Source organism: Bos javanicus, chromosome 16 (genome assembly GCF_032452875.1).
Source record: "Bos javanicus breed banteng chromosome 16, ARS-OSU_banteng_1.0, whole genome shotgun sequence".
NCBI classification, from domain to species: Eukaryota; Metazoa; Chordata; class Mammalia; order Artiodactyla; family Bovidae; genus Bos; species Bos javanicus.
The window spans coordinates 28,204,742-28,230,310 of NC_083883.1; the positions used below are offsets into that span (position 1 = coordinate 28,204,742).

The window sequence follows — 25,569 nt, forward strand, 5'->3', positions numbered from 1 at the left end:
TGACCATGAAAAACCCACAAGACACAGTCAAATATGTGGCTATGAAGGGGCCCTGCCGACTGAAAGTTTGCCCTTGCCAGCTGCCTCTACAAAGACTAAATCATGACCAATACAAGATGCTGACCTTCAACACCCCCTTGAAAGGAGTTCAGGATGGAGACAAAAAATAAGGCACTCAGTGCTCTGGAAAAAAAAACAAACAAACAGGCCTTCAGATTGTCAGATGTTTTCAGGTGAAGATTTTTGTGAGTCCAAATTCTTGCATCTTCCAAACCTAGAGAAACACTAATGTCACAAATCAATGTCTGGATCTGGTTCTCCTGGCTAGCCCCTCAGCAGCTTTCCTACTTCTATTCATCTTTGGGCCATGTATCTTTAACTTTCTTGTTAAATTTGTTTCTCCAAGTAGTTGTACGACAAGAATACCCGCCGGCCAGCACCCAGACAGCGCTAGAACAAGCTGCCTTATCATTCTGTGGACTCTTACCGCCCTCCGTAAAGGCACCCCGAGGTCCTCAGGCTAGTCTCCCTTTGAGATCTTTGATCTCCCCGAGATCACTCAGGGGGAGACCACCCCCGAGTGATAGAAAAGCTCAAGGGAGATCACCAATAACTAGCTGACCTGGAGATGTCTCAACATCTCCAGGCCCTGGGAAAAGTCTTCCACCATTTCTCCCGAGAAACCTTAAAAATGACACCCATTTTTTGGGAAATTGGGTTCATCCCTATAAGCCAGGAGATGAGGTATGAGTTAAACATTGGAAAAAAGAACCACTTCAGCCAGTTTGGACAGGCCTTCTCACAGTTGTCCTGACAACCCCTACTGCTGTTAAAGTTACAGGTGTCATCCCTTGGATCCACCACACCAGAGTCAAGAAGGCAGTGGCCTCCTGTAATGAGGACAACTGGAAAACAGTTCAGGACCCTGAAAATCCCCTCAAGGTCTGGTTCCAAAAACAATAGTTTTCACCCACAAAAGACACTGAGCCCCGGTTAGCTGTCTGTTACCTCACCGTAGTGGGGAAGCCTCATTCTTATTAGATGTTTCTTATGATCGATTCTCGGAGAAGACAATGGCACCCCACTCCTGTACTTTTGCCTGGAAAATCCCATGGACGGAGGAGCCTGGTAGGCTGCAGTCCATGAGGTTGCTAAGGGTTGGACACGACTGAGCGACTTCACTTTCACTTTTACGCATTGGAGAAGGAAATGGCAACCTACTACAGTGTTCTTGCCTGGAGAATCCCAGGGACAGGGGAGCCTGGTGGGCTGCTGTCTATGGGGTCGCACAGAGTCGGACACAACTGAAGTGACTTAGCAGCAGTAGCAGCAGTATGATCAATTCTCCCTACTAACTAAATCACTCACAGTATAGCTGACCCCCTCTTCATGATAGGCTCAGTTGCTATAGCTGTGACAACCCAAAGATGGGGAGAAAACCTTTAGCTAGTGTTCAGTTATCTGTTATGTGCAGGCTGCTTTGCTAGTGTTATCCTCACGTAACACTGAGCAGTATGACCCAGGTTACAGAGTCAACTCCCCCTTAGACTCTTGTCTGTATACCATGGTCTCAACACAACTCATCACCTTTTTAATGACACCAACCCCCAGTTGGCCAGGGATTGCTGACTTTGCTTATCCTTAGGAGCACCGTGGAATTTAGCCACACCAGTACCATTAAATAATGCAACAGCCATGGGAACTCCTGTAGATCCACCCTTACAAGGGCCAATCTTAAGGCCAATTGAGTTAACTCAAAAGGCTGCAGAATGCTTTACAAATGATGGAGGAACTGAACCTGTAGGCAATTTAACCAGGGACCAATGTAATCAAGCTTTAAAAGGTGAGTGGCTCACTCATCCCCCCACAAACACAATATGGTGCCACCCTCATCAAGGCCTTTTATTTGTTTGTGGGACAAATGCTTACTTACATCTGCCAATCAACCGGACAGGTATCTGCACATTAGCTTTCCTCATTCCCCAGATGAACGTTGTCCCTAACAACTGGACTCTCGCCATACCTCTGACAATACACATGTGGTCAAAAAGAGCCAGCCAGTTTATACCCCTACTAATTGGTCTGGTGATTGCAGCCATGAAATTAAAAGATGCTTACTCCTTGGAAGGAAAAAAGCAGAGACATTACTTTGCCAACAAAGGTCTGTCTAGTCAAGGCTATGGTTTTTCCAGTGGTCATGTATGGATGTGAGAGTTGGACTATAAAGAAAGCTGAGAGCCGAAGAATTGATGCTTTTGAACTGTGGTGTTGGAGAAGACTCTTGAGAGTCCCTTGGACTGCAAGGAGATCCAACCAGTCCATCCTAAAGGAGATCAGTCCTGAGTGTTCTTTGGAAGGACTGATGCTGAAGCTGAAACTCCAGTACTTTGGCCACCTCATGTGAAGAGTTGACTCATTGGAAAAGATCCTGATGCTGGGAGGGATTGAGGGCAGGAGGAGAAGGGGACGACAGAGGATGAGATGGCTGGATGGCATCACAGATTCGATGGACATGAGTTTGAGTGAACTCCGGGAGTTGGTGATGGACAGGGGGGCCTGGCGTGCTGCGATTCATGGGGTCACAGAGTCAGACACGACTGAGCGACTGAACTGAACTGAATTGGTCTGGGAATTATGGCTGGTATAGGAATGGGAATAGGAGGAACTGCTTCATCAACTACCTTCTGCCATACACTATCCAGGGATTTCACAGACGACATTGAGAGAGTTGCCAAATCTTTAGTGGCCTTACGGGACCAATTGGATTCCCTGGCTGAGGTGGTTTTACAGAATAGGAGAAGGCTAGACCTACTGCCAGCTGAAAAGGGAGGACTCTGCCTCTTCTTAAATGAAGAATACTGCTTTTATGTAAACTAATCAGGATTAGTCAGGGACATGGCCCAACAGCTAAGGGAATGAATCATGAAGAGGAGAGAAGAACTAGCGAATTCCTGGGGTAACTGGAACAATATCTGGAGCTGGGCATTGTGGCTTCTCCCTTTAACTGATCCTCTCTTCATGTTCTTTGCAGCGCTCTTGTCTGGCCCTTGTATTCTCAAAGCTATCACCCAGTCCATAACCTCTCAAATTGAATCCGTAAAGTTACAAATGGTAATAGCTCAATATAGCCCCCTATATTGAGGGGATCTCTGAATGTCTTACCAAAACATGAGATGATGCTTTCTACAATGAGTGATAGAAGCATCAAGAGTGGGGAGTGAAGAGGAAAAGTTAAATTTTTTACATAACCTCCTGCTCCTTCTGCCTCTGTAACTCAGCTTGTTCCTTGCAAAGTCTGGATCACGTAGGTCTCAGAAAGTGGGGACTCATAACACTAGGAACTGGAGCTTATATCACTTACCCTTGTCCTGCTCTGTGCAACCGCCCTAGCCCCTACAAACCCGCAAACCCACTTAATCACGCCTGTCCATGTATAAAAACTCTGTAACCCCTTTGTTTGGGGCTCAGAGCTTGGAGTGTTAACTCCTCTGGGCCCGCCGGCATAATAAACCTGAGTTCTCCAACTCTCTGAGTGTGGTGCTTGGTTTCTCGAGTACTGGTTTCTACAACAGGTAGCCTTTCCCTTCTCCATGGGATCTTCCCAACCCAAGGATCAAACCCAGTTCTCCCACATTGCAGACGTATTCTTTACCAGCTGAGCCACAAGAGAAGCCCAAAAATACTGGAGTGGGTAGCCTATCCCTTCTCCAGTGGATCTTCCTGACCCAGGTATCCAACTGGTGTCTCCTGCATTGCAGGCAGATTCTTTACCAATTGAGCTATCAGGGAAGCCCCCTGAAAGTGAGGGAACAGTTCAATTTGAGAAGAAAATGTGTCTTCTGCTCTCAGATGAAATCACCTTAGATATCAATTACATATACTTGGTTGATGGTATTGTTGAACTCAGCTATGTCCTTACTGATTTTCTGCCTGCTGAAGCTAATTCTGTTAAGAGAGTTGTTGAGGTCTTTGGCAGCTCAGTGTAGAGAATCTGCCTGCAGTGCAGGAGATGCAGGAAACATGGGTTCGATCCCTGGGTCAGGAAGATCACCTGGAGGAGGGCGTGTCAACCCACTCCAGTATTCTTGCCAGGAAGATTCCACAGGCAGAGGAGTCTGGCGGGCTGTTGTTCACGGAATCGCAAAGAGGAGAATGCGACTGAGCACACCAACTATAATAGTAAATTCATTTATTTCTCCTTGCATTTCTGTCAACTTTGACTCACGTATTTTGATGCTCTGTTGTTAGGTGCATACACATTACAGATGGTTGTGTCTTCCTGGAGAATTGAACTTTTATCACCAGGTGGTGCTCTCCCTTATCTCTGATAACTTTTCTTGTTCTGAAGACGGCTCTGTTTGAAATTAATATAGCTTCTCCTGCTTTCTTTTGATTAGTGTTAGCATAGTACATCTTTCTCCATCCCTAGCCCCTTGCTACTTCTTCCTCCAATTTTATGAGACATAAGTCATTTTCAGTCAGTTCAGTGGCTCACTCGTGTCTGACTCTGCGACCCCATGGACTGCAGCATGCCAGGCTTCTCTGTCCATCACCAACTCCTGGAGCTTGCTCAAACTCATGTCCATCGAGTCGGTGATGCCATCCAACCATCTCATCCTCTGTCATTCCCTTCTCCTCCTGCCTTCAATCTTTGCCAGCATCAGGGTCTTTTCCAGTGAGTCAGTTCTTTGCATCAGGTGGCCAAAGTACTGAAGCTTCAGCTTTTGCATCAGTCCTTCCAATGAATATTCAGGATTGATTTCTTTTAGGATTGACTGGTTTGATTTCCTTGCAGTCCAAGGGACTCTCAAGAGTCTTCTCCAGCACCACAGTTCAAAAGTATCAATTCTTCGGTGCTCAGCTTTCTTTATAACATTCTGTAAATTTTAGGTTTACAGATTGATGCACATATACTGCTACAAAATATTTACCACAATAAAGTTAGTGAACATGTCCTTTGCTTCACATAATTACCATTTTGTTATTACAGTGAAAACATTAAAGCTCTAATGTCATAGCAACCATCCCTTTACTTTCAATCTTTATGTGTTTTTATATTTAAAGTGGGTTTCTTGTAGACAATATAGAGTTAGGTTGTATTTCTTAGACATCCCCTGGCAGAGTGGTTTGGACCCTGCATTTCCATTGCTTCAGGCATGGGTTCAACCCCTGGTCAGGGAACTAGAATCCTGCCAACTGTGCAGCACAGCCAAAAATATAAATAAATAAAAAGTGATGTATTGATATATACTGCTGGACCAATACGATATTGGATTCATGTTTGTTACTGTTTTCATTTGTTGCCTTCTCCTTTGTTGCTATTTTTGTCTTCCACTCTTTTCCTTCCATTTGGGGTTTTAATTGAGTATTTTAAATAATTCCATTTTCTCTTCTTTCTTAGTGTGTCAGTTTTATTTTGTTTTTAACTTTTTTTTTAGTTTTAACTTTTTTTTTTTAGTGGTTGCCTTAGGGTTTGCAATATACATTTACAATTAATCCAACTCCACTTTTAAATAACACTATACCATTTTGTGGATAATGCAAGTACCTTATAATAAAATATTCCTTGGGGCTTACCAGGTGGCTCAGTGGTAAAACAATCTGCTTGCAGTGCAGGAGACATGGGTTAGATCCCTGGATCAGGAAGATCCCCTGGAGAAGGAAATGGCAACCCAATTTAGTACTTTTGCTTGGAAATTCCATGGACAGAGGAGCCTGGAGGGCTACAGTCCTTAGGGTCACAAAAGAGTCAGACATGGCTTAGTGATTAAACAATTTCTCTCTTCAGTTGTATCATTCCTGTTATTCATTTCACTTATAGTAAGCACGCATGTATATATATATATGTATATATTTGAATATATTGCTGCTATTATTATTTTGAACAAATTTTTATGTTAGATCAATCAAGAATAAGAAAAATAAAAGTTTTTATTTATTTTCACTTATTCCTTCTGTGAAGATCTTTATTTAGATCTGAATTTCTGACTTAAACCAGTTTCCTTCTCTTTAAAGAACTTATTTTAAAATTTCTTGCAAGGCAGGTCAACTGACAACAAATTCTCTGTTTCTTTTTGTCTAAGAAAATGTTTCTTTCTCCTTCACTTTTGAAGGATAATTTTACGGGATACAGAATTCCAAGTTGGTGGTATTTTTCTCTCCATACTATTTCATTTCACTCTCTTCTTCTGAGAAGAAGTTGGATGTAATTTTTATTTTTGCTTCTCTGTAGGTAAGTTGTTATTTTCTTCTGGCTTCTTTCAACAATTTCTAAAACTTACCTTTGATTTTCTGAAATTTGAATATGACATACCTAGTTTTTTGGCATTTATCCTGCTTTATATTCTCCAAGTTTCCTGGATTTGTGTTTTGTCTAATATTTATTTGGAAGAAATTCTCAGTCATGATTTTTTCAAATATTTCTTCTGTGTGTTTCTCTCTTTCTTTTCCTTCTGGTATTCCCATATAGCATGTTATATCTTTTCTAATTGCCCCATAATTTTGAATATTTTGTCATTTTCCAGTCTTTTTTTTCCTTTGCTTTTCACTGTTGGACATTTCTATGGACATATTCTCAAGCTCAGACAGTCTTTCCTTAGTGATGTCCAGTCTACTAATGAACCTATGAGAGACATTCTTCATTTCTGTTGCAATGTTTCTGATCTCTAGCATTTCTATGTGAGTCTTTCTTAGAATGTCTATATTTTGGTTACATTATCCATCTGTTCTTGCACATTACCTACTTTTTCCGTAGTGCCCTTAGCATATTAATCACAGTCATTTTAAATGCATGGTCCGATAATTCTAAGATCCCTGGCACATGAGTCTGAATCGCATGCTTGCTGTCTCTTCAAGTGACTGTGTCTCTTTTTTTTTTGCCTTTTATTATAGCTTGTAATTTTGTTGTTGTTGTTGAAAGCTGGACAAAATATATTGGATGAAAGAAACTCCAATACATAGGGCACCTTTAGTGACAGAGTAGTAAGGTATGGACGGATAGATAGCACAGTCACATGACTAGGGGACTTCTCTGATGGTCCAGTAGTGAAGACTCTACTTGCTTCCAGACTTAGGAGTACGTATTTGATCCCTGATCAGGGAATAAGATCCACATTCCACACAGCACAGCTGGAAGATAAAAAGAAAATGTTTAGAAACAAAAAATATAGTCCTATAACTAAGTCTTAGTTTTTTAGTGACTCTTTACCCCTGAGCTGTAAACTTCACAAGTGCCTCTCAATGCTCCCCCCACTATCTCCTTAAGTGGCTACTGATGACTTAAAGGGACTGGAGTTGAGTACTTCCCTTCTCTCAGGTCATTTGGACTCTGATAAAACCCCAGTAGATTAGGCTCATGTAATATAGTTTCTCCTGAGGGCAGGACTTGTTAAGAGCAGAATGCTCTGGTATTTTTTGAGTGGCCTCTTTTTGCCTTCTCCCATAGGAATCACCAGGCCTCCCTGGTGGCGCTAGTGGTAAAGAACTGCCTGCCAATGCAGGAGACACAAGAGACAGGGCTTCAGTCCCTCGGTGGGGAAGATCCCCTGGAGAAGGGCATGGCAACTCACTCCAGTATTATTGCCTGAAGAATCTAATGGACAGAGGAGCCTGGCGGGTTATAATCCATGAGGTTGCAGAGTCAGACATGACAGAAGATTTTTTTGATCTTCACTAAGAAAATCTGGCAGAACTATAGGGCATAAGACTCACAAAAGTAAGCCCCTACCTTCCTTCTTCCTTCCCTGCACCGAGTTTTTATATTCAGGCCTGTCCATGCTAAGCCTCCATACTCTCCTCAGGTACAGTTCATGTTTTCCTATTCCAGTACTGGTTCCTCGGACGTTTCTACTAGAGGTTTTGTTTTATTTTTTTCCTGCTCTGGCAAATTGTGATTCTATCCGCCTCACTTCTCTGACAGACCTAAGAAGACTTGATTTTTCAGTTTCTTTGGCTTTTTATTTGATGTTAGGACCTACTGATAACTTCTAAGCTCCTCATGTGTCAGACTGGAAACTAAAACAATTCAATTTGTACTTTAAACATATAACATGCATTTTAATACACACACACACACGCACACACACACACACCCTGGGCCCTTGGCAGTGAAAGCTGAGAGTCCTAACCTCTGGACTGCCAGGGAATTCCCACTATAGCATGTATTTTAAACCATAAGTCCTGATAACTCTCTCACAACACACACATACACACACCCTACTTATTGCTTTTTAATCCTGATTATTTCCCCTTTAAAATTTTGCATTCCCCATAGTTTTGATATTGCAACCATGTTTTAACTTTTCACATAGATTAGACAAAGTATCTTAATTAGAACTGATATTTCTAATCCTGGATTATGGTGCCACCTTTTTAAAAATTAACTCAAGATAAAACAGCTGATAGAGAACATAAGATAGACTGTGTTTTCTGTTTGAACTGGAGGAAAATAGATGGGAGATGAAGTTTATGTTTTAAATAAAATCTGGACTAATTTTAATAATATCTCTTCTATATAATCAGTATGGATCATTCATTTGGCAAACACTTATCAAACACCAGTTATTTGCAGGATAGAAGATACTGGTGGTACAAAAACTAATACAATATGTTACTTTCATTGTAAATTTAAGGCATGGTGGGCGAGGCATGTAAGGAAGACAGTTAATGTAATAAATACTCTGATACAGGTACGTTCAAGGTGCAGTAGGAGTGTAATGATAGCTGGTTTATAAATAATCTTTTAGCAGTTCATCTAGCTTTAGCCTATGAACCCTTTATGATCCTATGAACCTAGGCTGTGTCAGGCAAATCCAACTGGTTTTGCTTTCATACTAATTTTCCTATTCATCCTCTTTTCTCCTAAGTGGTTACCTTGCAGACAAACTTATCACCTTTTCATACATTCAGTGTACCAACAAGAAGGATATTTTTAAAATGTAAATCAGAGTAAAAAATGTAAACCAGATCAAGGTACTTTTATACTTAAAACTCTCCAACAGCTTATCATCTTAAGAGAATAAAAGTTAAAAACTCTTTGCTAGGGGTCTACAAGGCCCAGGTGACCTTGCCCTACCTGCCTCTGACATCCTTTCTCAAAACTTTCTCACCCTTATTCATTGTACTTCAGCTACACTAGCTTTTTTCCCCTGATCTTTAAACACAGGAAGTTCGTATGAGCAATTAGGCCTCTGGGATCTCTCTTCTCAGTGTCTGAAACTTTGCCCGCAAATCTTTACATAGCTATTGTTCAGATTCCAACTTATATGTCAGTTTCTCAGCTTGGCTGTCTCTGACTAGTTAGTCTCCAATCTGAAAACTGCTTGTCATGGATATTTACTTATATATGTATGTGTGCATGTATGGATGTGTCTGTCTCCCCGACTGTAAAGTAAGCTATATAAAAAATATATAGCTTAAAATATAAAGGATGTTCTTATATTTTAAAAATATAAAAATAATATTATGCTGCTGCTGCTGCTAAGTCGCTTCAGTCTTGTCCGACTCTGTGCAATCCCATAGACGGCAGCCCACTAGGCTCCACCGTCCCTGGGATTCTCCAGGCAAGAACACTGGAGTGGGTTGCCATTTCCTTCTCCAGTGCATGAAAGTGAAAAGTGAAAGTGAAGTCGCTGGGTTGTGTCTGACTCTTAGCGACCCCATGGACTGCAGCCTACCAGGCTCCTCCATCCATGGGATTTTCCAGGCAAGAGTACTGGAGTGGGGTGCCATTGCCTAATAATAATTTTAAAAATTGTAAACAATTTTTTACAAGTGTAAAAAATACAGGGGATATTTTTCTCTTCTATTCATTCTGTATCTTTAAGGTCCAGTATTGGCATATGCTAGCTACTCATAAAATACTGGTTGAATGAATGTATGACTTTCATAAGGTATGTTCCTAGATCCTATAACCCTTTGAAGTTATCTTTTTCTTGGTTAGCTGCTTATTTATTGTGGGTTCCTCCCACACACCCAACCTGGTAAGGGCAGCATCTTGTCTGCCTTAACTCATTTCTGTATCTCTGGAGTCTACAGAAGTTCTTGGCATATAGAGAAGTGGAGTTGGTAAGTCTGTTGTAAATGAATGGATAAGCAGTATATTCAATTTTCAAAGATCTTAAAATCTAGAGTGGAGAGAAACATGGCTGTTACGAAGAATAAGCAAGAGACTGTGAAATCTCCGGAGAAACTGAGATCAGGAAGGGCAAGTCTCAACCATCAAGCCAGGAGTACTGAGGTTAGATATGTACTTTGAGATTAAATTCTCTTACCATTCCCAAGTCCATTCCCAAGTGAGGGGGTCCTGTGGGTCCAGTGCAGAATCTAAAGAATTTAGCACATGGCAAAGAAGTTCTACTGGATATCCAGAAGATTACAAGCGATCAGTAAACACTTGTTGACTAATTGCTCGTCACATCTCTGGAAATAATCAGATTTAGGACAGAGACTTGGTCCACCGTTTTGATAGGTATTCGTACTTCTGAATCACATTTCCCAGCATGCATCAGACTTAGGGAGGTAAAGTTTTTTTAAATGGACTACAACTCCCGGCATGCCGCGGCCTGGCGGAGCGGACTACACGATCCGACAAGCCAGGGCAAAGACTATCGGGAGGCGGGGCGGGGCGGGGCTGGTCGGGTCTCTTGAGCCGGTTTGACGGAAGAAGCGGCGCGGCAGCGGTGGCTGCGGCGGCGGCGGCGGCGGCGGAGGAGGATGGAGGCGGTGGTGTTTGTCTTCTCTCTCCTCGACTGTTGCGCGCTCATCTTCCTTTCGGTGTACTTCGTATCCTTGCCTGAGACGGGCGGAGGCCGGCCTGGGGCCCTCCGTCCGAGGGACCGGGCTGGGGTTGGGCCCGTGTAGGGGCCAGGGCAGGGTCGAGGGAACGAGGGAGGTGGCCGGCGTCGGGCGCGGGTACCCTGGGTGCTGGCACTGCTGGAGGCGAGCTCGGTGGCCCAACTCCGCCCCTCACCTGGGGGTCCGAGCGGGCCTTACTCTCGAAGCGCCCGGGCCCGGCCTGCCCGCCGCTTCTGCTCCCCGCGACGCCCAGACCCGCTCTGCCATGCGCCAGCACTGGCACTTGGCTTTTCCTTATGGCCCTCGGGGGAGAGGGTCGCGGTTTACTTCTTTTTTGGCCCTCGAGAGAGAAGGATCACGGTTTGTCTTGCAGCTGCCCTGTGCCCGGGCCCTTCGCCTGATGTCCGGGGTCCGGAGAGCGAGGGCCCACGTCCCGGGGGCGGTCTCTCGTGGACGGTCCCGCGCTGAGCTAGGCGGAGACGATTTGGCGCCTCTTGTCATTCTTTGGGCAACTCCCCCGCTGCCTGCCCCTTTGTTCTCGCGGGTTTTAGAACTTGTAGGGAACCTTTCACATCCCCAAGTTGACTCATTTCAAAAGCGAGTGAAGTGTTTCTTTCACGATGCGGTTTTGTAGGGAGTGCTGGGAACGGTTTGTTTTAAAAAACCAGCTACAGCTGATTATTTCGTTGCCCTTGTTGGTTGCATATCTGTAAATTTCAGTATCTATACACGTGATTTAATTCTCCTCGTTTCTCAACTTTAAGTTTTCTCTGTCGGTGCGTGTTTAAAACTTCCGTATTTTGTATAGCCGTTCGCGCTATAGTATTCAAACTGTATTTTCCAGGCTAATAAATGGTCGTTGAACTCTAGAAAGCGTGTAGGGCTACCACTTTGCTCTTGAGGAAGCTTCTAGTCTTAGTTGTCACCCAGTGATGTAATGCACAATCAAATTTTAAGTAATTAAATGTAAACTAAGAAAAAGCATGAGAAACTCTTCATTTTATTTTTTCCCCTTGGAAATTATATGCGTCTCTTTCTGGCAGAATTAAACTGTTTGCCAGAGCATTCTGGCATTAGGACGGTTGTACAGAGTATTTTTCAGTGTGGCTTTATAATTTATTATGGACTGGCAACCTGTCAAAGTGGGATGAGACAAAACTTGGAATCAAGACTCCTTGCTTAGCTAGTTATTTGCTATGCACATTGTTTCACCTCTCTAAGCCTCAGTTGTTGTTTTTTTTAATGGGAAATGTTTACTTTCTAGATAGATAGATGTGTGCACGGTAGAGGTGTGCTAGGCATCTAGCAGCACAATGCGTGCCCGATAGCCAATGCTTAGTAAATGTTGCTCTGCCTTCCCGCCTCACCTCTCACTGAACAGCAGTTTTTGCTTTAACTGATGGTTTCTGATGAGGAGAACCCTGACTTTTTATTAGGCTTGGGGAACTTGAAAGTGCAGCATCCCTTAGGAAGTTTTTGGTGATCTACCTCTCCCGTGGCATAAGAAACTGGAGCTTAAGTTCAGAGAAATGAAACTTGGATTTCTTTTTTTGCAGTTTGGAAAACTAGTGTTGATAATTTAAAATAACCTTGTCTAGGGAATTCCCTGGCAGTTCAGTGGTTAGAACTTAGTGCTCTCACTGCTGGGGACCTGGGTTCTAGCCCTGATCCTGCAAGCCAGGCAGCATAACCAAAAAAAAAAAAAAAAAAAAAGCCTTGGCTTACACAAATTTATGTATATAGAAACATATTAGGTGGAGTTTTAGACTTAAACATTAAGGTATATTCAGGATGTGTTTTGATGAAATTCAGCATATTGTATTTTTGAATAGTTGTACAAGCTTAATAGTAGAGCCGAGAGGTAGAAAATCACCAGAGTATACATTTTGTAGGAATGAGAGTTTTCCTGGACTTTGAACCTAGAAGAAAACATGCAGAGAAGGAAAGGGGTGGACATTCAAAATTAGACAGTCGAGAGCAAAGGTGCAGAGACAGATGTGTTCATGGCATTTCTGGGTGATGGAGGAATAGGCCATCTGGAGCAAAAGGTTGATTTTTGGTGGCAGCCGAAGGTCCGGTTTGGAAAGGCTGGATTAGATTCAGTTTGGGAGGGTTTGACTGTTAAGGAGAAAGGCTTTCACTTTTATCCTCTAGGCAATAGTGAGCCATTGACAATTTTTTGACGTAAACAAAGTGGTGTGTTATGAAGATAAGTCTACAGAGTAGGTTGGAAACAGGAAAGACTGGAAGGTAAGAAACCACTGGAGAACAGGTTCATTTGGATTTGAGTGGGGTGCTAATTGTGGGCTAATTGTGGGCAGGTGAAAGGAGGGATTAATGTGAGTGGCATTATAAAGAAATGATTGACAGAACCTGGTAACAGTTGATTCTGAGATAATGAAACAATCCAGAAACAGCTTTCCATATTTTGAGCCTGGACAAATAATGCTTACGTCATTGAGAGAAATAAAACAAATTGGAGGTGGAACAGTTTGGGGAGAAAATGATGATTTTGATTTTAGCTGTGTTGAGGTAATAGGGGGGACTATCCATATGGAAATGTGTAGAATTTACTTGAGAGCATTTCTTTTTACCTATTTTATTGGACACTTTCAAACATAAAAGTCGTGTAATAGATCCCATGTTTCTGTTATTTCAGTGATTTTTCAACATTTTGCGATTTCTTTCTCATTTTTCTCCCAACTGTTGTGAGGAGGCTGTGGGAGCATTTTAAAGTAAATACACATTCAGTGGAAGACTTTTCCTTTTTTGTCTTTCTGTCCCTCAGATTTTTATTTATGTGTCTATATTTTGTGTTAAGACCCATTTTTTCTGTAAGTCCAGTGTAATATATGTTTACTGTGGAAAGTTTGGTGATAGGGAAAAGTACTGGGAAAACAAACTATCTGTAATCCAACTTTCAAAGCATAAACACTGCTGACTTACGACCATGCTGAATTTATAGTTTTTGTGTCCTATTTTTTTCATATCTTAGTTTTCAGATATTATGGATATATCATAAATAACACTTTTTCTACTGTTGGGAATTAAGGTTTATAACATTTAAACTGTTTATATGGGTCATATTTTCCATTTCTCGTAGCCACTGTTCGACACTTGAGGAATCCTGGTGGAATGTTCTGATATGGATCACATTAGAATTGCACATAATAAGAGGATTATTTTGTGAAAAATAACTTGTTGAAAGAACATAAATGAGAAAATTTAGGTGTCTAATAAATGAGCTTTAAGGAAAGAACTTAATCTTTTCAAGTCAAATCCAAATCTGCCTTGCAACTGGGGTTGCTTTCTGAAACTTACATAGTTATTATAAAAGAAACCTAATAATTCCTTATCTTGATCGTCAGATAATTACATTGTCTGATTTAGAATGTGATTACATTAATGCTAGATCATGTTGCTCAAAATTAAACAAGGTAAGACATGTCTTTCCTCGTTTTTTGACCTTGAAGACAGTTCTCCATTTTCTGTGCTAGAGATTGTTATATATAGTCAGCATGTGTGTCTTTGGTATACACCAAGATGTTGGTGGAGCTCCTGTGCTTTGGAATATTTTTAGATCATGAAAGCATACTTAACTTAACTTGAAATTTTGTTTCTTTACTCTTTTTCCTTGTCCCTTTGTCCATTACTCAGACTAGTAAAGGTTCATTATCAGGTAATTGTTTTTGCCTTCTGTGTGGAAACCCTCTCCTTCCTACTCATGGGAAAGAGCTCAGTCTATCTTTTTTTAAATGAAAGATGACCTTTTTGTGGCTGGATGAGAAATTGAATTAGTTGATTTGTTTTCAGACCGTTTTATCTTTAGTATATAATCAAAATTTTATATTGGCAATAAAACTTTGAATTTTCCAGCTTCTCTAAGTATGAGGAAACCAGTTGGTTCTGATTCATTTTATGAGATGAGTAGGCAAAAGTTTTTTGGGTATAAAAGTTCATGTAAAGGGGATTTCCCTGGCGGTCCAGTGGTTAAAACTGTGCTGTGCAGTGCGGCCAAAGAAAAACTTCATAAAATATTTATATATTCAATAAAATACTTTTATTGTATATAAAAATACAGTGCTGAAAAAAAATACAATACTGAGAAACACGTTTTGGCTTGACCTAAAAATTCTCTTGGGTCTTTTCACATCTTCAGCCTACTTAGTTTCTCTGACCCATGAGGGAAATAGAGTTATACTTGAAAAGTTACAATTTCTGGCAAACTATATTCCTCCTCTCCTGTCCTTCCCTTCCTTCTTTCCTTCCAATTTTCCAGAATATGGTTTAATACAATGATAGATTTAAATAAAAGATTGTTTATCTGGTATGCTTTCAGAGTTCTTGTTTTTCCTCAAGATATAATTGAAATATAACATTCATTAGTTTCAGTCCTCCTCATCTTTATTTTTAATTTTTTTAGAATTTAAATTTAAATTAATTAATTAAAAAAAAGTAAAGTCCTCCTGTGTGCCAGGCAGGGTCTTCCCCCTTTTTAAAAAATTGAAGTATGGTTGAATAGGCCTTCTCATCTTTAGAAGAATAATTTTTTACTGAGAGATAAATCCATCTCATATATGTATATGTGTATGTGTGTTTCATATTTCTTGCTTACTCAGTATTTTCAGTGGATATTTTGTGGGCTTTCTTCTACAAAAATAAAAATTTAAATACAAAGAAAAGATTACCTGTGTTCTTCTATTGAGACAGTAAGTCCTTCAATTTGAAGTAGTTTTTTTTTTTTAATGTTTGTTTTTGTGAAAGTTATACTTGCACACAACTAAAGTTAGAGTATTAGCTCACAGTGAAAACAGCAGACCCTTCCTGACCCTTTAAAATCATATCTGTTTTGCCTTTGAGGGGCAACTGATTTCAACACTTGAACTGTTAATTTTTTTCTGATATTTACATTCATATTTCTCTATGTGCATACAATGCTATTTCTTTCTTTCTTTTTTTTTTTTTACTCTACTGCATGGGTTGCAGAATCTCACTTCCCCTACCAGGAACTGAACCCAGGCAGTGAAAGCCCAGAATCTTAACCACTAGGCTGCCAGGGAACTCCCACTACTTCTTGATTTATCAATTTTACACATTATCTATCGACTTCTGAGTCAATATGGTAGATTTTGTTCTTAGGTACCAACTTCTAAACATCACTCCTGTTTTTCTATTTTTGTTTGCAGGTAAGTTCATATTTAATGTTTATATCATGATGTACTATTATGTTTTTTATTGCTGAGCCTTATGGCAGACAGTGATCATATTTTTCTTTCTAATTTTTTTTTTTTGGATAGCTTGTCTTTTCAGATAACATCTTTAAAGTCTTTCAGTACTATTTTCTACATGGCTCAAACATAAAATAACCTATCAGTTGTTTTTTTCCAGGTGACATTTCTCAAGACCTCCATCCTCTTGCTATAGTCTGGAGCAGTTGCTCTTAGACCTTTTCACAGCTTCCATCTTGGGACTCCTGGTTGGATCTCCCGATTCTTGGAAATCATGTCTTCTTTTCTGTTGGCTTACTACCTCATTTTGCTGGAGTAGCTTCTTGAGATTCGGTACATGGGAATTAAATTTTTTGAGACCTTGCATGTTTGAAAATGTCTAATTGTTTCCCTTGATTGACAGTTTCTCTGAGTATAGAATTCTAGGTTAGAAAAGACTTCTTTTTTTTCAGAGTTTGCTTGATCAATGTCTTTTAACTTCCAGTGTTGATGAAGTTGGGAAATCTGGTGCATTTTGATTTCTTGTCCTTTGGATGGGATCTTTCTCTCCCCTTTCCCCCCACCCCCACCTCCATCCTTTCCAGAAGCTTTAGAATCTTTTCTTTACCCTTGTTGTTTTTTATTTATTTATTTATGGTAATCCTCAGTGTTTGGGAATTTTGCAGGCTTCTGAGAGGTTCCTTCAGTCTGGTAAATTTTCTTCTTTCTCTGATAATGTCGTCCCTCTCTATTTTCTCTCTTTTCTTTCAGCAACTTGGATTTGCTGGATGTTTTTCTGCTGGGTTGATCTGCCAATTCTTTTTTCTTATTCTTGTCCCTGTAGTTTTTTTTCTACCTTCTTGTAAGATTTGCTGTTTTATCTTCTGAATTTTCTAGTATGTATACAGTTTATGTTGAACTTTTAATTTCTAAGAGCTTTTTGTTCTCTTGGTTCATACTTGACTCTTTATCTCTCTGGGATATTGATTATAGTAGTTTTTGAAATTTCCTTCTACTTCCTACATTATATCTGTTTTTTCCAAGTTCCTTTCTCTTTCTTTTTCCCCCTTATTTCATACTGAGGGCTTTCCTCAGTTTCTGATATGTGGCTTTCTGGTCATACTTTATCATAAAATGCTAAAATACTCATTGGAAGCTCATTGGGTGGTCCAGGCTATTGACTGATAGGTGGACTTCACTGAGGGTGATTGGTTTCTGCCTTTTTTGGGGGTACCTGAAATGGCAGTTTTTTTAGGTGTTTTCTATTGTGCCATTAAGGCAGTCCAGAGAAGGATCCTTCAAACTCTTGCCTGGGTGATAACAAACCTTGAGCTAGCATTCTGAGAACAAGTTAGGGGAAGAACACATTGTTAATGAGGGAAGAGAACACAGGACTTGGCTGAAAGTCAGTAAACCAATATACCAGTATAATAAGGTCAAGTGTCACTTCCTGAAACTTTTGTTTTAGGTTTGTGTTTATGTAAAACAAAGTGCAGCCCATAGTAAGAAGTTAAGTTTGAAAGCTACTGCTGCGTGGGTCTGATAACATGGAGGGGAGGAATAGTACCATCAGCTAACATTTATTGAGTGCTTGCTTTGCATGTGGCTTATGTATGTTATTTGGTCTAATTCTCAATAACAACCTCTTGAGGTGTAAGTATTATTATCTCCATTTTACAGATGAGGAAATCATGATTTAGAGAGGGTAGGTAGCTTCTTAAGGTTGCACAGCTAATAGGATAGAGCATGGGTTTTGCTCCAGGTTTATTTGACTTTGCAGGTTACACATACTGTGTGTATGTGTTAGTAGCTCAGTCTTGTTCCACTCTTTGAGACCCATGGACTGTAGTTCTCCAGGCTCTTCTGTCCATGGAATTCTCCAGGTAAGAACACTGGAGTTGGTTGCCATTATAGCATTATGTTAAATTGGTTACACTTTAAAAATAATTTACATATTAAATTTCCTTGTTGATTGCAAATTAGGTTTAAGGCCCAGAAAATCCCTTCTTGTTTATTTAAAAAAAAAAAAAAAGTAGCCAAAAAATACTATCTGAGGGAATAAATTCCCTGGTGGTCCAGTGGTTAGGACTCTGCACTTTTCACTGCGAAGGTGAGAGTTTAATCCCTGGTTGTACAACTAAGATTCCACAACCCTCCCAGCAGTGGGCCCCCAACCCCCACCCCCAAATGCATCTGAAATCTAAATGCCGGAGACCTGGGGCCAGTGAGCCTGAGCCTCTGTTACATCAGTGCCTGCCACTGTGTAGCTGTGTGACCTTGGGCAAGTTACCTCATCTCTCTTGAGCTTTATTTTCCTCCTTTCTGCAAGTTGGGAGTGCCAGTTTCTGGCTGCATAAATACTAGGTGTTAACTTCCATGAAAAGAAAAGTTTTAAAAAAAAACAAAAGAAGAAACATTTTCTACTCATAGGAGGGGAAGACTATTGGTGAATTGAGAGCCTGCCACAGTAGCTCTTGATACATGAGAACTAGAATATTACACAATAAAGAGCATGGATAAGGGCATTGGGTGCTATAGAAGCAATAGTCTGGGATTCTTTTATCCTGGTCCTTTATCATATTTGTTCAACTTTGAACTGATATTGTAAGCTGTTAAAGTACTTTTTTTTTTTTGGTAAATGTGAGATTATTTTCCCCAGGGTTCTGGAGCTTGGAAATGTATCGATAGATACTCTGACTTGAAAGGCAGCATGAATGTGGATATAAACCATCCCAAATTAGAGATTTTAGCACAGATATTGGAAAAGAGAGTAAATAATATTCTGTTTTTTCTCTAGTTGTCATTCATACCTGCTTAGTGAATGAATCTGAACCTATGCTTAGGATAAAATGTAATTAAAGTTTAAGTGCATTATTTTTAGGCTGTGTCCTGATATATTTGCAAGAGGTAAGCAGTGATAGCAGTATGCAAATCTGGGACATCTGAGTCTAAAAATAATCTTGAAATACTAGCTTGGAAGATGTACTCCTTTGATTTAGCTTCAAGTAACATGTACATTCGGAGAAGGCAATGGCACCCCACTCCAGTACTCTTGCCTGGAAAGTCCCATGGACGGAGGAGCCTGGTAGGCTGCAGTCCATGGGGTCGCTAAGAGTCGGACACGACTGAGCGACTTCACTTTCTCTTTTCACTTTCATGCATTGGAGAAGGAAATGGCAACCCACTCCAGTACTCTTGCCTGGAGAATCTCAGGGACGGGGAGCCTGGTGGGCTGCCGTCTATGGGGTCGCACAGAGTCGGACACGACTGAAGCGCCTTAGCAGCAGCAGCAGCAACATGTACATTTAGGAAGAACACAGCATGAGATGTGATAACTATGTTCTTCCCTTGCAGTGGGTGATTCCAGAATTGGTTGGCCATACTCTTGTCACTGTACTAATGCTCATCTCATTGCACTGGTTCATCTTCCTTCTCAACTTGCCTGTTGCTGCCTGGAATATATATCGGTGAGTACGTTCTGTTTATTGTTTTGTTTAGAGAAAAAAATTTAAGATTTGACAGCTTTCTTTTCTCCAATAAAACATATGCTACTCATAAATGAGAGCAGAACACGTCATTAAATCAGCATACATTTTTATTCACTTTGGTATATTGGGCAAGTAGCAATTTGCATGGCTCAGTCTTGTAGTAAAAACACAAATTTACATGTGTAAGTTAAAAAAATATTTAATGTTGCAATGTCTAAAGACTTGTGAGTTGTTTTTTCCTTATCTACCTTTTTTCTTTATGAATAATGAAAAACCTGAGAATATAAGGTCTTTATTATTTATATCTGCAGTTTTTAATTATAGTATACATGAAATGCTCTGAAGAAAATTTCATTTTAAATCTTGCATGCTAAATAATGTAAAAATGTTATCCAGATATTCATTTGGGCTACTAGGATTTGAGGGAGAATTTAAGATTTGTGGACCTCAGAGAGCCATTTGCATTTCTCAGAAGCCATAATTGAGAAACCTAATGGTGAGAAACCCAAGGTTGGACTAGAAAATGCTTGGACATGAGAGAAGGAAGAGGTCATGAACGGTACTAGGTTAGGACATGCATGTTGTGCAGATGGTACAGTGTGAATGCTGAAGCTCAGATGCTTAAACTCACTGATGCTCTCAAAATTACCCAGTTTTCTTACTTGTAAAAGGAATCATTGAGGAAGATTATCATTTGTAATACTGTGTACATAGCAGTATTCCATAAATATGAAGTGTTATATGTTATCAGGAGCCCCATAGACTACACAGTATGTTAAATGCAGTGTCTTCAAGATGTTTTGAGTCTGGGTCTGTGGGAACACTGAATTGAATTGGTCTGGTTTGGGGACTAGGTGTATGCTTTCCATGGCCTTTATCTTCTGTACCGACTTTGTAGCCCTATTCTCCTCCCCCCACTGTGGTCATACCTCCATCACTATAAAAAGTACAGTTCTTATTTGTCAAAACAGTATTTAATTTAATATTTAGATGTAAATTAAATCTAAATAAAATTTATATTTTAATTAAATCTAATCTTTTTTTGAGTCATGTAATGTTAGGTACTGCGTTTGTGTCTGAACTATCCATTTATAGTCTTCACTGAAGAAGAGTTTTATTTTACCACAGTAGCATTTATTCTAAATAATTATGTCTTCTTGAAATTGGTCTTTTATGGTAAGTATTGTTTATTTACCTTGCAGATTGAGACACATCTATTGATCAGCAGGAGCATCAAATATGAGTGTTCTATTCTGGGTTTCCCAGGTTGCATTAGTGGTAAAGAATCTGCCTGTGCAGGAGATGTAAGAGATGTGGGTTCTATCCCTGGGTTAGAAAGATTCCCTGGAATAGGAAATGGCAACCCACTGTAGTATTCTTACCTGGAGAATCCCATGGATAGAGGAGCCTGGTGGGCTAGTCCATAGGGTCACAAAGAGTTGGTCATGACTGAAGTGGCTTAGCATACATTCTGGATGTAGAATCTCTCTTTAGTGTCATCTGTGAAATGGGAATAATGTTTGACACTACTCTTCTTATAAACACATTGTGAAGGTGAAGGGAATTGCATTAATTAATTTAGAACTTTGTAGATGAAGAAGTTGCTAAGAACTTGATCAAGTTGGTTTGGTCTTTGCAGCTCCTTTCACTTGTCTCAAGGAAGATGGCTATAGATATTACTGATTCAGTAGTTTTCTACAAAAAGTGAGTAAAAGGGTCTTAGTACATAAAATATCCTTCTCTAGAATATTAGTGGATTTGTTTCAGAGAGCAGAAATTATACCAAAAGTTAATAGTATTGTATCTTTCAAAGGAAAACTTAAGTCATGACCTGTGATATCATTATAATACCCTGTCAGTATATGGTCTGAATATGACTGATTCATTTTTAAAGTTTGATTATTACTGGTTACTTATTTTTCAGTGTATATGCTGATGGTTTGATTTTCTTTCTAATGTATGTACGTCCTTTAATTTATCAGGTACATTATGGTGCCAAGTGGTAACATGGGAGTATTTGATCCAACAGAAATACACAACCGAGGGCAGCTGAAGTCACACATGAAAGAAGCCATGATCAAACTTGGCTTCCACCTGCTCTGTTTCTTCATGTATCTCTACAGGTGAGTTTACAGTCCTCTTGGCATTTCCCCGGATGCCATGCCTGCTTTTGATGGGTGAGATATTACTATTCTGTGAGATTTTATTTGGACATTGCAAAACTTTTGGGAGTTATGTGAGTTTCTTGTGACTTAGGTAGATTTTTTTTATATGTCATGTCATTGAATCAGCATTCTGTCTGACCTGCAGTAGAGTTACTCCATGTTATTAGTTACTCCTTAGCTGTGGAGGCTGTCCACAGGCTTAAAACTGTCTTTGCTCTTCTTTCCCTGCCCTAGTGTCCAGTTATGAGGTCTTACTGCCTGTTTTAAGCATTTCTAAATGTACTCCCAGAGACTTTCCCACTCATGGGTCTTCTGGGAGTCAGACCACTGACAGCAGTTCTCAACAACTTTTATCCATACTGGGCTGATCTTTCTTGGTGTTCAGGAATTTAGATGTGATGGCCTTCTCTCCAAGATGCAAGTGGTCTGTTCTGGTAAGATAGCATCAGTCTTCCAGTTAGATTGGAAGTAAGAATTAATATGAAGGATTAGCTGTCAGACACTGCAAGCCTTATGCTATCCTGTTTTAAAATTAAATTTATTACCTAAAGTTTTAGAGATAATATGCCACTTCTTTCCTTACCCATTATAGATCCATAGGATAGACCAAAGAATAGAAAAAAAAATTGTCATGCGTGTGTATGATTTGGTTAAGCCTTTAAGAGGCTAGAAGTCAAGGCTTAACTTTTGTATCCAAGCATAATTATATCATATTTGTTTTCCTGAGGTAAATTTTAATTTTCACATGGGCATAAGACTAGTGGGAAAAAACTTGTACTGAATTAAACTCCTGTCACTCAAAAGAGTCCTAATAATTAGAAATTGTACATAGATAAGAATTTCTAAAAATTGCTATTTTCTGAAATAGCTTAGAAGTCAGAGCCATTTTAGCCTCTGCCTGAAAAAGCAGGCTTCCTAAAATTCTTTTGCTGTGCTGATTCCACCCACTAGCATAAATTAGGTTGAAATTAGAGTTCAGATGGTTTCCTTTTTACTATTTTATTTGCTTTCCTATATTTTAAAAAATAGGACCAAAAAAGCACAGTAGTATCAGTTTCTGGTTCTCATACCCTAACTTATTGCTCATGTGTTTAATTTTTAATCCTAGCATTAAAGATGCAAAGATCCTAGCATAAAGCATAAAGAGCAAAGAAGTTTAATACTAAGAATACAATGATACATCTATTCTCATTTTTATTACTTTTAAAGTCAAACCATATGAAGGTATCATTACCATCATATATGTTCCCTTCTGTTTGTCAGAGGCAAAAAGCAAGGTGGTTATCCTTTCTTCATCCTCCTCTCCCCTCCAGGTTTTATGTTTTTGGAGAGTAAACTAGAGTGGATGCCTCCTGAGTCTTGATAACATGAGCTTCTGGAGACATCTAGGGGCACAGCCAGTGTAGTTACACTTCCGGGTGTAAACAGGATTAGGGAACAGTATCTTGCTTAGTAGAAAAGTCTTAGGATTTTAAAATTGACAAGACTTTCTTAGTTCTTAGCTATTGAATTTAAAGAGATGGGAAGATGTACTGAAGACTGGGGATTGGAAGAATCAGAAAGCAGTTGAGGGCAGGTTTAAGGAAGGGTCCTTTACAATGAAATAAAAGATAGGCAACCTATAAAACTGGTTTGACTGAGGAGCTGCATTCTTCAGTGAATGCGTCCTTTTTCTTTCTTTCCCCTTCCTTTCCCCTTCCCTTCTTAGCTTATCATTTTTAGCCATGGTGCTATTGCCTTATTCCTTGGCATTTCCCTGTAGCCCAGGGATTCAGGATGGAAGAGTAATTTTCTCTTAGCTTTTGGTTGTTGTCTTTAAAAAGTGTGTATAATTCTGAATCACCAATTTCTAATGTAGGGATTTATGCTGCTCCTTCTGGATCACCTGCCACCACTTGCATGGTGCGTTGCACCAGGGCACCTTGTGGACACTTGGGGTTTGTTAGATAGAATTAAAGGGAAAAAATGCCCATCTTCTATAGAGATTGGCGGAATCTATGCCTTTGGAGTTTGTTGGGTACTAATCTGGTGGAAGCTACTACTTCCTCATGGTGTGACCCAGGGCAAGTTTCTTACCCTCTCTGTGCCTCAGTTTCTTCATCTGAAAATGAGATAATAATAGTATCTGCCTCATGGGATTATGATACAGATTAAATGAGATAATGCATATAAAGCACTTTGGTTTTTGCTGATCTCTAGTAAACTCTAAAAAACACATTAAAAAATATTAGTTATTACCATTAATTTGTGCTATGCAGTGCTTACTCTTAGTTTTGTTAAATTTGGACAACTAATCACTTTTAGCAGTAGTAATGTAAGGGTATTTCTGTGTTTTTTAGTCATTTGATCTCAGAGCAAGGCTGATTCCTGTTAAAAATGATAGTCTTGTTACTCTTGTTAAATGTGATGGTTTTAATGGAGTATTTATTGAGTGATCACCACATGTCAGACACTGCATTTGATACAAAGGAGCAGCACAGAATCCCTGTGTCGGAGTTGGGACCCTGCTGATGGCAGTATGTGGGTGTCACCTGGAAAATGAAAGTGGACAGGAGCTGAGGCATGCAGAGGCGATAGAGCTCTGGAAGGAGGCCTGGCCACTGCTGGGGGCTGAGAGGCCGGCTTCTCAGAGGAGGTGCCAAAGCTGGGGGTCATGAAGCCTGAGAGTAATGTAGGGTGTGAGAGGAGGGGTCCCAGGAGTAGGAACATGTGCAGAGACCTCCATAGAGAATTGAAGTTTGTTCCCTGGATATAGCCTGTTTTTCCTCAACTATAGTCCAACATTGGTTTTAGGTTATACTCCCCACCCTCGCCTCTACCCCAGGTTTCTTTCTTTCCTTCCTTCTTTCTTGAAACATAAGAGCCTCTTGGTGCCCCAAAATAGATCTTCTTCCCTTTAGGTATTGCTTTTTGCCCAAATGAGTGTCACCTGGTGAGCCTTAGGGCTGCAGGTCTGTACAGAACAGACTCTGTAGGAACATTCCTAAGGAAACGTTAGTAACATGACTTTCTTCTCTCCACAGTATGATTTTAGCTTTGATAAATGACTGAAGCTGGAGCAGCCGTGGTTGAAGTCAGCCTACACTACAGTGCACAGTTGAGGAGCCAGAGACTACTTAAATCATCCTTAGAACCGTGACCATAGCAGTATATTTTTTCCTCTTTGAACAAAAAATATTTTTGCTGTATTTTTACCATATAAAGTATTTAAAAAACATGAATTGAGTTTTTGTAGCTTTCTGGTTCTCAACTTTAGCCTGAACCCCCAACATGTGAAGGTGTGTTTCATCATCTGTATATAGAAGACAGTTATTTGTATGCAGGAAGAGGACTCATTCCAGCCTTGCATGCCAAAGAGTAAAAGGACATGCTGTAAACGGAAAGTGTAATAGATAAGCAAGGTGGCTCTTCAGGTCAAGAGTGCAAAACCATACTGTTGTTAGTCTGGGCAAAGGAGGAAAGAAACTAAACTACCCTTTTGCCTATATTGTGGCAGCTTCCTGTATTTCACATGGTTTACAGATTTATGGGACTGTAAGCCAAATATCTTTTCATAAGAATGTTAAAAATGACATTTCAAAAAAATATATATTTCTTTGCTGAATTTGTGAAGCCTTATAAGCCATTACAGGTACAATGTAATTCCTGCCTATAGAAAGGAAAATAAGCCAAAACAAATTTTATCAAGAGCTTTCATTTAAAAGCCACTGCCTCCACAATCACCCTCGAACACATACACTCTCACTGGCTCTTGCTGGATCTTGGTTTTGTATTCTAATTGATCTAATTATATTTGATCTCTCTGATATGTCTTTTAATGGGTTTGGAGAGGTGATTTGGTAGAAGATGCTCATCAGGTTAGATGCAGGAGTAGCTGGTCATTCAATGTCAGTGAAATTAATCCTGTCGCCAGTC

The 25,569-nt window shown here is 39.9% G+C and overlaps 1 protein-coding gene and 1 long non-coding RNA gene across 3 annotated transcripts; one reads left to right on the plus strand and one right to left on the minus strand.

Moving 5' to 3' along the window:
• Positions 1-4,172: 4,172 nt before the first annotated feature.
• LOC133227631 (uncharacterized) lies at positions 4,173-10,521 on the minus strand. The gene is made up of 2 exons (XR_009729894.1): positions 10,272-10,521; positions 4,173-7,128 (listed from the first exon to the last, which is right to left on the minus strand). It is a non-coding gene; the product is annotated as an uncharacterized LOC133227631 (long non-coding RNA).
• Positions 10,522-10,698: 177 nt separating this feature from the next.
• On the plus strand, positions 10,699-24,871 carry CNIH4 (cornichon family AMPA receptor auxiliary protein 4). Of its 2 annotated transcripts, XM_061382361.1 has the most exons (5): positions 10,699-10,782; positions 14,163-14,231; positions 19,356-19,468; positions 21,472-21,612; positions 24,678-24,871. In XM_061382361.1, the coding sequence occupies exons 1-5, from the start codon at positions 10,714-10,716 to the stop codon at positions 24,703-24,705; spliced, it is 420 nt and encodes a 139-aa protein (XP_061238345.1). In that variant the 5' UTR covers positions 10,699-10,713; the 3' UTR covers positions 24,706-24,871. The 2 variants fall into 2 exon arrangements, with proteins under 2 accessions (XP_061238345.1, XP_061238346.1); XM_061382362.1 differs by lacking the exons at positions 10,699-10,782; positions 14,163-14,231 and adding an exon at positions 16,048-16,355.
• The last annotated feature ends 698 nt before the right edge of the window (positions 24,872-25,569 follow it).

Bases quoted from the DNA above. Each gene is read 5' to 3' on its own strand.
- CNIH4 (XM_061382361.1), top strand. From the start codon at position 10,714: ATGGAGGCGGTGGTGTTTGTCTTCTCTCTCCTCGACTGTTGCGCGCTC. The intron at 10,783-14,162 runs GTATCCTTGCCT...CTTGATCGTCAG, and splicing joins TCTTCCTTTCGGTGTACTTC to ATAATTACATTGTCTGATTT. The intron at 19,469-21,471 runs GTGAGTACGTTC...TTAATTTATCAG, and splicing joins GCTGCCTGGAATATATATCG to GTACATTATGGTGCCAAGTG.